The sequence below is a fragment of the Saccoglossus kowalevskii genome, chromosome 6, assembly GCF_978046115.1.
Source record: "Saccoglossus kowalevskii chromosome 6, keSacKowa6.1, whole genome shotgun sequence".
Taxonomy (NCBI): Eukaryota; Metazoa; Hemichordata; class Enteropneusta; family Harrimaniidae; genus Saccoglossus; species Saccoglossus kowalevskii.
Window position 1 is genome coordinate 36212734 of NC_140646.1, and position 15074 is coordinate 36227807.

Consider the following 15074-nt stretch of genomic DNA (forward strand, 5'->3'; position numbering starts at 1 on the left):
GGGGTGCTTGATAGACTTATGATTTTGGTTAGGTCTACCATGGTCTTTGAGAACCTTCCTTGGCTGATGGCACAAGGTGTTTTGGTCATAATATATGAAAACAAGCCATGCATGGCACAGTCCCCGTTAGTTATTAAATTTAAGAAATATAGTTTTGTTTATAGTAATATAGCTGGAATATAACCATGTCAGAAATATGGTTTTTTAACATTAAAATGATTGACATTTGTACCTGATTATCAAACAAGTACTTGTCCATATTTAGAGATATTGCTCTGGAACAGCATTCAAAATCAGCCATTTTGAATACATGTATATATATCACATGATATATAACGAATATATAAAATTTGAATATAATCAGTCAAAGCATTTAAGAGTAGGCTCTATAAGCCCAATCATTAAAACAAAATGGCCGCCAGTCAGCCATTTTGAATCCAATCTGAAGAAAAAATGCCGTGCATCAGGAACCCGTAATGTCTAATGTATGTACCAAGTTTGAACGAAATCCATCCATAAATGCCAGAAATGCTTGATATTTGATGATTTTTTAGCACAAAAATGACCACCATTCGGCCATTTTGAATAGGATTGTCAAACCAATGTAACTGTTTATCTATGACATGATGTATAATGAATATTTAAAATTTGAACATAATCAGGGAAAGCAAGTCAGAGATATGGCACGAGAACCACATTCATTGAAACAAAATGGCCGCCAGTTGGTCATTTTGAATCTTATCTGAAAAACAAAATTATTTTCAAGGTCCCATAATGTCAAATGAATATATCGAGTTTGAACAAAATTCATTTGTAAACAGCCGAGAAATGCTTGATTTTTAGGATTTTTCAGCACAAAAATAGCCGCCAATCGGCCATCTTGAATCAGATCATAAAACAAAATGATGTGCATCAAGGTCCTATAATGTCTAATGTATATACTAAGTTTGAACAAAATCCATCTGTAAACACCCAAGAAATGCTTGATTTTGATGATTTTTAGCACAAAAATGGCCGCCATTCGGCCACCTTGAATCAGAACGTGAAACAAATTGACGTGCATATGTATAATATCATATATGATGTATGTGTTAAGTTTGATTGTGATTGGTCCAGGCATTTCTAAGATACAGGGCCGGACGCACGCACAGACGCACGCACGGAGGTCAAAACATAAGTCCCCGTTTTCGGACTGCATCCGAACGGAGACTAATTAATTACATGTTGTAATTAAGTATCTATTTATTATAACAGATCACATGTGTACACGAGAAATGTAATTATTTTATTATTATCATACTATAAATAATGGACCACAATAAGAGGTAGGTTTTATAGCCCAGAGTTAGGCACATTTGACACTAGATAATATTTGGTGATTGTAGTCCTAAGTAACTAATAAAAATAGCTAGACGTTTCGAGCAATGGCTCTTGTCTATAGCATAGAAAAAAATGTTTTGACACGACACAAAGAGGTATCTTAAAGTGGGATGTGTTATGTGCTCTGGATGAGTATCAGGGTGATGAATGAAGGGTTATTGACCAATCAATGAATGACAAAATTGACTATGGTGTTATAGTCGGTATTTAAAGTGGATCAGAATATCTCTACGGATGTTGCTGCTTGAGATTTCGCCACCGAAGCAAGTCCATGTACCATGAATTACCATAGCCCAATCTGACGTTTAACATAGAAGTCTGAAGTCAAACTGGAAAAGTCAAACTGGTTAAGAAGGTTTTGATGATTCAATTCCTGAACTCCAGCTATGTAAAAGTCATTTAGTCACAAAATAAATAAAATTTACTTGCTTTATTTTATATTTTTCACCAGGATCTCTACCAATATGAAATAACAGTGGCTCTGCAGTGTAGTCGGTCTGATTGTGAGTAGTCACACCATCAATTTCTTGCCCTGGACAGAAGTTTGTTCCCTATATGATACAAAGAACAGTTAATACTTCTAATCATGATGCTTATGATCATTACAAGTGTATAAAATTTCAATCAAAACAATTTTGTGACATTTAAAATGTGCCAATTCACATTAGCTACAACCTTTAAACTTGAAATAAGCATTCTGTCGACTGAGATAGCTCCGCGGTTAGCAATGCACATTTCAATTAAAGAACAGAAGATATCATTAGAAAATGAACAATATGTATAGTATCAAAGCAATGGGACTTGCTGTTTTCAACAAGAAGTCAAAAATATCACTTTTCACCGAAAATGACAAAAATAATCATCAAAATTAGATAATTGAAGATATCACCACGAAATTAACAAATCTGAGACAGGACCACATGTAGTACCTATGTAATATCAAAGCAATTGGACTTGCGGTTCTTAAGAAGAAGTCGAATATATCACTTTTTACCAAAATTGACAAAAATATTCACCAAAATTAGAGAATTGAAGATATCATCATGAAATGAACAAACCTAAGAGAGGTCTATCCAAGGTACATATATACCAAGTATCAAAGCATTCATGCTTGTATTTTTCAAGAAGAAGTCAAACAAGCCATGCATGGCACAGTCCCCATTAGTTATCAAATTTAAGATATATAGTTTTATTTATAGTAATATAGCCATGTCAGGAATATGATGTTTTTAACATTAAAATGATTGATATTTGTATATGATCGTCAAACAAGTACTGGTCCATATTGAGAGATATTTCTCTAGAACAGCATTCAAAATCAGCCATTTTGAATACATGTATATATATAACATGATGTATAACGAATATATAAAATTTGAATATATAATCAGTCAAAGCATTTAAGAAATATGGCTCTAGAAGCCCAATCCAATCTGAAAAATAAAATGACGTGCATCAGGAACCCATAATGTCTAATGTATGTACCAAGTTTGAACGAAATCCATTTATAAATGCCAGAAAAGCTTGATATTTGATGATTTTTTAGCACAAAAATCACCATCATTTGGCCATTTTGAATAGGATCGTCAAACCAATATATCTGTTTATCTATGACATGATGTATGATGAATATTTAAAATTTGAACATAATCAGTCAAAACAAGTCGAAGATATGGGTCTAGAAGCCCATTCATTAAAACAAAATGGCCGCCAGACAGCCATTTTGAATCCGATCTGAAAAATAAATGATGTGCATCAAGAACCTGTAATGTCTAATATATGTACCAAGTTTTAACAGAATCTATCCATAAATGCCAGAAATGCTTGATATTTGATGATTTTTTAGCACAAAAATGGCCACCATTTGCCATTTTGAATAGGATCGTCAAACCAATATATCTGTCTATCTATGACATGATGTACAATAAATATTCAAAATTTGAACATAATCAGTGAAAGCAAGTCAGAGATATGGCACAAGAACCACATTCATTAAAACAAAATGGCCACCAGAATCTTATCTGAAAAACAAGTTATTTGCATCAAGGTCCTATAATCTCAAATGTATATACCAAGTTTGAACAAAATCCATCTGTAAACAGCCGAGAAAAGCTTGATTATTAGGATTTTTTAGCACAAAAATAGCCGCCATTCGGCCATCTTGAATCAGATCGTAAAACAAAATGATGTACATCAAGGCCCTATAATGTCCAACGTATATACAAGGTTTGAACAAAATTCATCTGTAAACAGCTGAAAATTTTTTGATTTTGATGATTTTTAGCACAAAAATGGCCGCCATTTGGCCATCTTGAATCAGATCGTGAAACAAATTGACGTGCATATGTATAATATCATGTATGATGCATGTGTGAAGTTTGATTGTGATTGGTCCAGGCATTTCTAAGATACAGGTCCGGACGCACGCACAGACGCACGCACGGACGGACACATGGACGAACGCATGGAGGTCAAAACATGAGCCCCCGTTTTCTGACTGCGTCCGAACTGGGACTAAAAAGTAAAACAATTACACGGACGACGACGGACAATCACTCATATGATAAGCTCCGCTCGACAAAGTCAACATCAAAGCTAAAAACTTAGTATGATTCTGGGAACTCAATGTACACCATTCATTTGTATTCAACATGATTCTAGGAACTCAATACACACCATACATATGTGCATACAACATGATTCCAGGTACTCTGAACCACAGTTTAATTGATTATAAATTCTATTACCCGCTTAAATTCTTCTTCCGAGTTTGTCCATGTCCAGAAGTGAGCTTTATAGAGACCATGTCTTGCTGCCATCAGTTCATCACCACGATAGAAGAAAATGGTCTTGTTGCTATCAATTTTCCCATTAACAAGGGCTGGCAGTAGTGAAGTACCATCAATGATACGATCAGTTGGTAGTGTCACACCTGCTATGTCCAAAGCAGTGGTGAATAAATCCATTATAGTTCCCAGCTGATGGCTCACCTGTGTGGAATTATGTGATATATGGTCAAAAATCTTCAATAGTTTCACAAACTACAAGTTTAAATAGGAAGTCAAAGCTGATATTATTATATTTCTGCATGACTGCATGTTCCATGTATGTTTCCCAATGATCAAATAAGTTAAGCATATTCAATTGATAATCAATATTAATCAACACAAACAAATTGCATGTACATTGCGGTTTCATTTCATTTGATTAAACTGATACCAATAAAAACATAACTATTACAATCTTGTCCATTAAGAATAAAGATTATGGAACAAATGAATGGATGGATACAATCTAAAAATGCACAATACTTTTTTTGTATACCAAAAGTGAGTATAAAAGTCATGAAACAATGCAATAATATATCTAAACATTTTGCATGAAAACTAAGTGACTAACATTTAGATATGAAATATTTTACAAAAAAAATCATAATTGCAAAAAAATGATATACTATACATGTTGATCAAATAATACTACATATACTTTATTAATCTGTATACAAATTCCTAACAATGGTAACATGTCTCAACACAATTTTCCAAGAAAAATATTAACCAAATTCATCGATTAAAACATGAACTATATTAATCACAATGTTCCATATAGAATAATATAACATGAATTGTATAATAGCTCTTAAATATTAATAGTACAGCAACATATCTAAGCAACATTTTGCAAGAAAATACTAGCAGTGCTCCTACATGTACTTTTAAATTATTAATCTCAATGTTTATTATAGAATATTATAACATGAATTGTAATAAAAGCTCCAGAATAATAATGCAGTAATATATTAAGCAAAATAAAATACTAGCAGGAATTGAAAATAGCGGGAAGACTATATTCAGTTTATTCAGTTAATCTGTCCCCTTATTACTACATCAAACAAATTTCTGCCAAATTTCAACAAATATCTTGAAAATTGAACTTGCTAGTTACGCCAAAATTGACCTTGGTTGACATTTCATAATGATTAATAAGAAGCCTAAATTTGAAGATGCTCAGATAAAAAATTTTTGTTTGAGTTATAGTAACGACAAAATAAAAATTTGAGAGTAAAATTTAACCAATTTCCTGGAAAATATACATAGAACACAGACTATAACTAAAATTGGCCAAGGGCTCACAGTGGTTAATATAATATCTAAGTTTGAACAAAATTGGATAAAACTTAGTCAACAACAAACAGCAACAACAACAAGACATTTTCCTTCATATATCTTAACCTTCTTCTAGAATGATACAGACAAGGTAACAAAATAAAAATAGTAATGTAAATTAAGTAAGCAGATTAATTAGAACTTTTATCATGCAAGTACCAAGTTTCCCATTGGAGTAAGCTGCTGTTATGATACAGCTGTTGAAAACAAACTAGTATGCAAATTAGCCTATTATTATGCACACATTAATTGCTATCAGATAATGATCCTCACAAACAGCAAACATGTACCAAGTTTCCATGCATTCGTGCAAACAAAATGCTAAAACTGATTAATTACATATTACCTAGTAATTAACTTGCATGGAATTGTACCAAAATGTAACAAGATCTTGTGTTCATTATAATGTAGCTGTCTATAGTGTTTGATTCCAATCCAGCCAGTGACTCTTGAAATATCAATGCAACAAGACTTAACACACACACACACACATCAACATTGGTACAACATATTACCTTTAAAACAGCCGACAAATTACATACAGAATTTTATGATTTTTGCCATACTTTATATTACATTTACAACTATTTCCAATCAAAAAAATCGATTACAGCAACTGTCGCCATCCAATATTTTTTTCATTAATTTGGTAAACCAAATTATACACTCTTGAAACAAAAGGTAATACATAAACAAAATTCAATAATCACCTGTCCAGCTTTGAATTTTCCTGGCCACCAGGCTATTGCAGGTTCTCTCATTCCACCTTCAAATGTTGTCTCCTTACCACACAGGAATGGCCCATTACTACCACCTGAAATCCAGCAAAATAAATTCAAGCAATAAAACACCACAAGATATTATACAAATCATGTGCATGCAGTTGTACACTGAACTGTCAGTGCCACCCTAGAGAACACATACCTGTTTACATTGAGTTATCTGTTTACATGTGTTATGTAAGATAACTGTCAGTGTGTGCCACACTAGAGAACACATACCAGTTTACATGTGTCATGTAAGATAACTGTCAGTGTGTGCCACCCTAGAGAACACATACCTGTTTACATGTGTCATGTAAGATAACTGTCAGTGCGTGCCACACTAGAGAACACATACCTGTTTACATGAGTCATGTAAGATAACTGTCAGTGTGTGCCACCCTAGAGAACACATACCTGTTTACATGTGTCATGTAAGATAACTGTCAGTGTGTGCCACCCTAGAGAACACATACCTGTTTACATGTGTCATGTAAGATAACTGTCAGTGTGTGCCACCCTAGAGAACACATACCTGTTTACATGTGTCATGTAAGATAACTGTCAGTGTGTGCCACCCTAGAGAACACATACCTGTTTACATGTGTCATGTAAGATAACTGTCAGTGTGTGCCACCCTAGAGAACACATACCTGTTTACATGTGTCATGTAAGATAACTGTCAGTGTGTGCCACCCTAGAGAACACATACCTGTTTACATGTGTCATGTAAGATAACTGTCAGTGTGTGCCACCCTATAGAACACATACCTGTTTACATGTGTCATGTAAGATAATTGTCAGTGTGTGCCACCCTAGAGAACACATACCTGTTTACATGAGTCATGTAAGATAACTGTCAGTGTGTGCCACCCTAGAGAACACATACATGTTTACATGTGTCATGTAAGATAACTGTCAGTGTGTGCCACACTAGAGAACACATACCTGTTTACATGTGTCATGTAAGATAACTGTCAGTGTGTGCCACACTAGAGAACACATACCTGTTTACATGTGTCATGTAAGATAACTATCAGTGTGTGCCACCTTAGAGAACACATACCTGTTTACATGTGTCATGTAAGATAACTGTCAGTGTGTGCCACCCTGGAGAACACATACCTGTTTACATGAGTCAGGTATAATAACTGTCAGTGTGTGCCACCCTAGAGAACACATACCTGTTTACATGTGCCATGTAAGATAACTGTCAGTGTGTGCCACCCTAGAGAACACATACCTGTGTACATGTGTCATGTAAGATAACTGTCAGTGTGTGCCACCTTAGAGAACACATACCCGTTTACATGTGTCATGTAAGATAACTGTCAGTGTGTGCCACCCTAGAGAACACATACCTGTTTACATGAGTCATGTAAGATAACTGTCAGTGTGTGCCACACTAGAGAACACATACCTGTTTACATGAGTCATGTAAGATAACTGTCAGTGCGTGCCACACTAGAGAACACATACATGTTTACATGTGTCATGTAAGATAACTGTCAGTGCATGCCACACTAGAGAACACATACCTGTTTACATGTGTCATGTAAGATAACTGTCAGTGTGTGCCACCCTAGAGAACACATACCTGTTTACATGTGTCATGTAAGATAACTGTCAGTGTGTGCCACCCTAGAGAACACATACATGTTTACATGAGTCATGTAGGATAACTGTCAGTGTGTGCCACCCTAGAGAACACATACCTGTTTACATGAGTCATGTAAGATAAATGTCAGTGTGTGCCACCCTAGAGAACACATACCTGTTTACATGTGTCATGTAAGATAACTGTCAGTGTGTGCCACACTAGAGAACACATACCTGTTTACATGAGTCATGTAAGATAACTGTCAGTGCGTGCCACACTAGAGAACACATACATGTTTACATGTGTCATGTAAGATAACTGTCAGTGCGTGCCACACTAGAGAACACATACATGTTTACATGTGTCATGTAAGATAACTGTCAGTGTGTGCCACACTAGAGAACACATACCTGTTTACATGAGTCATGTAAGATAACTGTCAGTGTGTGCCACCCTAGAGAACACATACCTGTTTACAAGTGTCATGTAAGATAACTGTCAGTGTGTGCCACACTAGAGAACACATACCTGTTTACATGAGTCATGTAAGATAACTGTCAGTGTGTGCCACCCTAGAGAACACATACCTGTTTACATATGTCATGTAAGATAACTGTCAGTGTGTGCCACACTAGAGAACACATACCTGTTTACATGAGTCATGTAAGATAACTGTCAGTGTGTGCCACACTAGAGAACACATACCTGTTTACATGAGTCATGTAAGATAACTGTCAGTGTGTGCCACACTAGAGAACACATACCTGTTTACATGTGTCATGTAAGATAACTGTCAGTGTGTGCCACCCTATAGAACACATACCTGTTTACATGTGTCATGTAAGATAATTGTCAGTGTGTGCCACCCTAGAGAACACATACCTGTTTACATGAGTCATGTAAGATAACTGTCAGTGTGTGCCACCCTAGAGAACACATACCTGTTTACATAAGTCACGTAAGATAACTGTCAGTGTGTGCCACACTAGAGAACACATACCTGTTTACATGAGTCATGTAGGATAACTGTTAGTGTGTGCCACCCTAGAGAACACATACCTGTTTACATGTGTCATGTAAGATAACTGTCAGTGTGTGCCACCCTAGAGATCACATACCTGTTAACTTCGCATATGTTGCTGCACCATTGTCCGATGTGAAAAATACAAATGTATTTCTATCAATCTTCAATTCTTTCAGTTTATTGACAATTTGTCCCACACCGTAGTCAAGTTCTCGCACAGCATCACCATAAACACCACGTTCACTGGTACCAAGAAACATTTTTGATGCATAGATAGGTTCATGTGTTGCGTCAGGTGTCCAGTACAAGAAGAAAGACTCATTGTTGGAAGATTTTGACTCTATGAATGATAATGCCTCCTGCAAATAGAGATAAAACCTTGTGAGATCTCTTTCTCGATCTCTGCAAATGAGCATGTCAAAGGTCATACCAGAGGTACTTGGGGTTTGCAACGCACATAGTACTGTATGGTGACATCATGCCAAGATCCCATTCAAGTCTCATCTCGTAGATAGAGAGACTCGAAAATGTACAGAAAATATAGTTATCGTAATCCGCCATATCGTGAACAGCTATTTTGATCCACCTGGACATCCCAGTATCCTAGTTACTTCGGGCATGCGCATTCGCGCATTTTTCTGAGTTGGAATGCTTATGTGAGAGCGAGATTGAAACGGGATCTTGGTATCATGTAACCGTAGTTGCAAAAACCATGTAATGTACCTCTGATCATACTTAACATTCTACACTTAGTACTAATGTGAATGTCTTTAGAAACTATAAATTATTTCAAATAGTTTACCATGACTGGAAAGTTATTTACAATAAGAAATATATTATTTTTCAACCCAAAAATCTTAAAATCCAAGTTGATTTCTTTGTAATTTTTTTTGATATTATTATTCAAATAATGTCAATTCTGAATGACACATAATTTTGATTATAGATACATGTATGTTGTAAACAGTTTTAAGGAAATTTGTAGTAAAAATAATATCATAATCACAGTTGTTTATTATGTGTATTCCTTTTCATTAGATGCAATAATTCAGTGATGCTTATTGATGGGAGAATAATATAACATATTTGCGCATATCCATCTTTAATGTATACTGGATCATCAAAATGTCCATTATTTTTCTATTGAGACAACTCAAGCATAGACTACACCCACCTCAATGTACAACTGAGTTAAATTGGACTCTCCACTTGTTTTGTTTATCGTAAAGTCTTCATAGAACCTGCCAGCCATTACATTATTTTTATAGATTGGTATATTAGGAGTATTAACGTTATTGAATGGTCCAAAATGGCAGTTAGGTGCACTAAAAACTTCGTCAAAACCACGGTTGAATGGCAAGTATTGCGGCTGTTGTCCCAGGTGCCTGTATGGTACAGTTATAGTATGAGCTAGTGAGAAACAGTCAGTTAGAATTTAATTTGATCATGTAAAAATAACATGTACATGACACAAATGTGACAGTTTACCAAAAAAATTAGTTTGAATTTAAATTTTCACCGTAAGATTCAAAAGCTCAGTTCCTGAACTATTTAGAAGTCTGAATTGTTGACGTTACATGTTGCGGTTTAATATTTAGAAGCAAGTCTGAATTGTTGACGTTACATGTTGCAGTTTAATAGAGATGGTTGATACTCAACAGAGTCAAGGGCTGTATTCAGGGATTGCGTTAACCTCATATTAAGCTTCCTGAATCCCCAATATTAAAGAGGGGGGAACCCAAATTAGCACAAAAAGGAGTCCCATATGTACACAAAATATATATTGTTATAATTGCTATTTTATTTTATCATCAGAGTTGCTATACAAAAATATAAATGTAATTACCGGATGTATTTATATTTCATTCATTATACTATCATTATCATGTACCAAATTTACTATACAGGAAATTTAACGACCATCATACTTAATAGAATGTTCCTCTACCCACGGTTTTTAGTAACTGTGACCTACATGTATCTAACTGCGAGTGTTGAGGCAGTTATCATAGCAATGAGTATCAACATAATAAATAAACAACAAAATTTAAAAACCAACCATTTGCCGATTATTTTGCTTTTGTAACCAGCTGTATGTAACAACTCTGGTAAGAGAATCTCTGTTGACGGTATTCCACCTACAATTACTTGTGGTGTATATGCATTACGTGCATGTTGATTGGTTGTATAAAATCCATTTCTAATTGGTAGACGTCCAGTCATCAGTGCTGCTCTTGCTGTCAATAAATAAAAAGAGAGTTAAGTAAAGCATGTAAACAAGCCTAATGCAGCATGCTGTAGACAAGCCTAATGCAGCATGTGGTGGTGTAAACAAGCCTAATGCAGCAGGTGGTGGTGTAAACAAGCCTAATGCAGCATGTGGTGGTGTAAACAAGCCTAATGCAACATGTGGTGGTGTAAACAAGCCTAATGCAGCATGCTGTAAACAAGCCTAATGCAGCATGTGGTGGTGTAAACAAGCCTAATGCAGCATGTGGTGGTGTAAACAAGCCTAATGCAGCATGTGGTGGTGTAAACAAGCCTAATGCAGCATGTGGTGGTGTAAACAAGCCTAATGCAGCATGTGGTGGTGTAAACAAGCCTAATGCAGCATGTGGTGGTGTAAACAAGCCTAATGCAGCATGTGGTGGTGTAAACAAGCCTAATGCAGCATGTGGGGTGTAAACAAGCCTAATGCAGCATGTGGTGGTATAAACAAGCCTAATGCAGCATGTGGTGGTGTAAACAAGCCTAATGCAGCATGTGCTGGTGTAAACAAGCCTAATGCAGCATGCTGTAAACAAGCCTAATGCAGCATGTGGTGGTGTAAACAAGCCTAATGCAGCAGGTGGTGGTGTAAACAAGCCTAATGCAGCATGTGGTGGTGTAAACAAGCCTAATGCAACATGTGGTGGTGTAAACAAGCCTAATGCAGCATGCTGTAAACAAGCCTAATGCAGCATGTGGTGGTGTAAACAAGCCTAATGCAGCATGTGGTGGTGTAAACAAGCCTAATGCAGCATGTGGTGGTGTAAACAAGCCTAATGCAGCATGTGGTGGTGTAAACAAGCCTAATGCAGCATGTGGTGGTGTAAACAAGCCTAATGCAGCATGTGGTGGTGTAAACAAGCCTAATGCAGCATGTGGTGGTGTAAACAAGCCTAATGCAGCATGTGGGGTGTAAACAAGCCTAATGCAGCATGTGGTGGTATAAACAAGCCTAATGCAGCATGTGGTGGTGTAAACAAGCCTAATGCAGCATGTGGTGGTGTAAACAAGCCTAATGCAGCATGTGCTGGTGTAAACAAGCCTAATGCAGCATGCTGTAAACAAGCCTAATGCAGCATGTGGTGGTGTAAACAAGCCTAATGCAGCATGTGGTGGTGTAAACAAGCCTAATGCAGCATGTGGTGGTATAAACAAGCCTAATACAGCATGTGGTGGTGTAAACAAACCTAATGCAGCATGCTGCAAAACAAGCCTAATGCAGCATGTGGTGGTGTAAACAAGCCTAATGCAGCATGTGGTGGTGTAAACAAGCCTAATGCAGCATGTGGTGGTGTAAACAAGCCTAATGCAGCATGTGGTGGTGTAAACAATCCTAATGCAGCATGTGGTGGTGTAAACAAGCCTAATGCAACATGCTGTAAACAAACCTAATGCAGCATGTGGTGGTGTAAACAAGCCTAATGCAGCATGTGGTGGTATAAACAAGCCTAATGCAGCATGTGGTGGTGTAAACAAGCCTAATGCAGCATGTGGTGGTGTAAACAAGCCAAATGCAGCATGTGGTGGTGTAAACAAGCCTAATGCAGCATGTGGGGTGTAAACAAGCCTAATGCAGCATGTGGTGGTGTAAACAAGCCTAATGCAGCATGTGGTGGTGCAAACAAACCTAATGCAGCATGTGGTGGTGTAAACAAGCTTAATGCAGCATGTGGTGGTGTAAACAAGCCTAATGCAGCATGTGGTGGTGTAAATAAGCCTAATGCAGCATGTGGTGGTGTAAACAAGCCTAATGCAGCATGTGGTGGTGTAAACAAGCCTAATGCAGCATGTGGTGGTGTAAACAAGCCTAATGCAGCATGTGGTGGTGTAAACAAGCCTAATGCAGCATGTGGTGGTGCAAATAAGCCTAATGCAGCATGTGGTGGTATAAACAAGCCTAATGCAGCATGTGGTGGTGTAAACAAGTCTAATGCAGCATGTGGTGGTGTAAACAAGCCTTATGCAGCATGTGGTGGTGTAAACAAGTCGAATGCAGCATGTGGTGGTGTAAACAAGCCTAATGCAGCATGTGGTGGTATAAACAAGCCTAATGCAGCATGTGGTGGTGAAAACAAGCCTAATGCAGCATGTGGTGCTATAAACAAGCCTAATGCAGCATGTGGTGGTATAAACCAGCCTAATGCAGCATGTGGTGGTGTAAACAAGCCTAATGCAGCATGTGGGGTGTAAACAAACCTAATGCAGCATGTGGTGGTGTAAACAAGCCTAATGCAGCATGTGGTGGTGTAAACAAGCCTAATGCAGCATGTGGGGTGTAAACAAGCCTAATGCAGCATGTGGTGGTGTAAACAAGCCTAATGCAGCATGTGGTGGTGTAAACAAGCCTAATGCAGCATGTGGTGGTGTAAACAAGCCTAATGCAGCATGTGGTGGTGTAAACAATCATAATGCAGCATGTGGTGGTGTAAACAAGCCTAATGCAACATGCTGTAAACAAGCCTAATGCAGCATGTGGTGGTGTAAACAAGCCTAATGCAGCATGTGGTGGTATAAACAAGCCTAATGCAGCATGTGGTGGTGTAAACAAGCCTAATGCAGCATGTGGTGGTGTAAACAAGCCAAATGCAGCATGTGGTGGTGTAAACAAGCCTAATGCAGCATGTGGGGTGTAAACAAGCCTAATGCAGCATGTGGTGGTGTAAACAAGCTTAATGCAGCATGTGGTGGTGTAAACAAGCCTAATGCAACATGCTGTAAACAAGCCTAATGCAGCATGTGGGGTGTAAACAAGCCTAATGCAGCATGTGGGGTGTAAACAAGCCTAATGCAGCATGTGGTGGTGTAAACAAGCCTAATGCAGCATGTGGGGTGTAAACAAGCCTAATGCAGCATGTGGTGGTATAAACAAGCCTAATGCAGCATGTGGTGGTGTAAACAAGCCTAATGCAGCATGTGGTGGTGTAAACAAGCCTAATGCAGCATGTGGTGGTGTAAACAAGCCTAATGCAGCATGTGGTGGTGTAAACAAGCCTAATGCAGCATGTGGTGGTGTAAACAAGCCTAATGCAGCATGTGGTGGTGTAAATAAGCCTAATGCAGCATGTGGTGGTATAAACAAGCCTAATGCAGCATGTGGTGGTGTAAACAAGTCTAATGCAGCATGCGGTGGTGTAAACAAGCCTTATGCAGCATGTGGTGGTGTAAACAAGTCGAATGCAGCATGTGGTGGTGTAAACAAGTCTAATGCAGCATGTGGTGGTGTAAACAAGTCTAATGCAGCATGTGGTGGTGTAAACAAGTCTAATGCAGCATGTGGTGGTGTAAACAAGCCTAATGCAGCATGTGGTGGTGTAAATAAGCCTAATACAACATGTGGTGGTATAAACAAGCCTAATGCAGCATGTGGTGGTGTAAACAAGTCTAATACAACATGTGGTGGTGTAAACAAGTCTAATGCAGCATGTGGTGGTGTAAACAAGTCTAATGCTGCATGTGGTGGTGTAAACAAGTCTAATGCTGCATGTGGTGGTGTAAACAAGCCTAATGCAGCATGTGGGAGTATAAACAAGCCTAATGCAGCATGTGGTGGTGTAAACAAGCCTAATGCAGCATGTGGTGGTGTAAACAAGCCTAATGCAGCATGTGGTGCTATAAACAAGCCTAATGCAGCATGTGGTGGTGTAAACAAGCCTAATGCAGCATGTGGTAGTGTAAACAAGCCTAATGCAGCATGTGGTGGTATAAACAAGCCTAATGCAGCATGTGGTGGTATAAACAAGCCTAATGCAGCATGTGGTGGTGTAAACAAGCCTAATGCAGCATGTGGGGTGTAAACAAACCTAATGCAGCATGTGGTGGTGTAAACAAGGCTAATGCAGCATGTGGTGGTGTAAATAAGCCTAATGCAGCATGTG

At 37.7% G+C, this 15074-nt stretch overlaps 1 protein-coding gene across 1 annotated transcript in view; it reads right to left on the reverse strand.

The window, feature by feature from the left end:
• The window catches only part of LOC144355127 (N-acetylgalactosamine-6-sulfatase-like), a 28698-nt gene that overhangs the window by 3215 nt on the left and 10409 nt on the right, over positions 1–15074 (reverse strand). Inside the window, exons 3-8 of the mRNA XM_085500475.1 lie at positions 10991–11168; positions 10106–10316; positions 9026–9290; positions 6257–6360; positions 4128–4370; positions 1810–1931 (exon numbers count right to left, since the gene is read on the reverse strand). Of these exons, the coding sequence (XP_085356601.1) occupies positions 1810–1931; positions 4128–4370; positions 6257–6360; positions 9026–9290; positions 10106–10316; positions 10991–11168 (1123 nt within the window). The remainder of the gene's footprint in view (positions 1–1809; positions 1932–4127; positions 4371–6256; positions 6361–9025; positions 9291–10105; positions 10317–10990; positions 11169–15074) is intronic.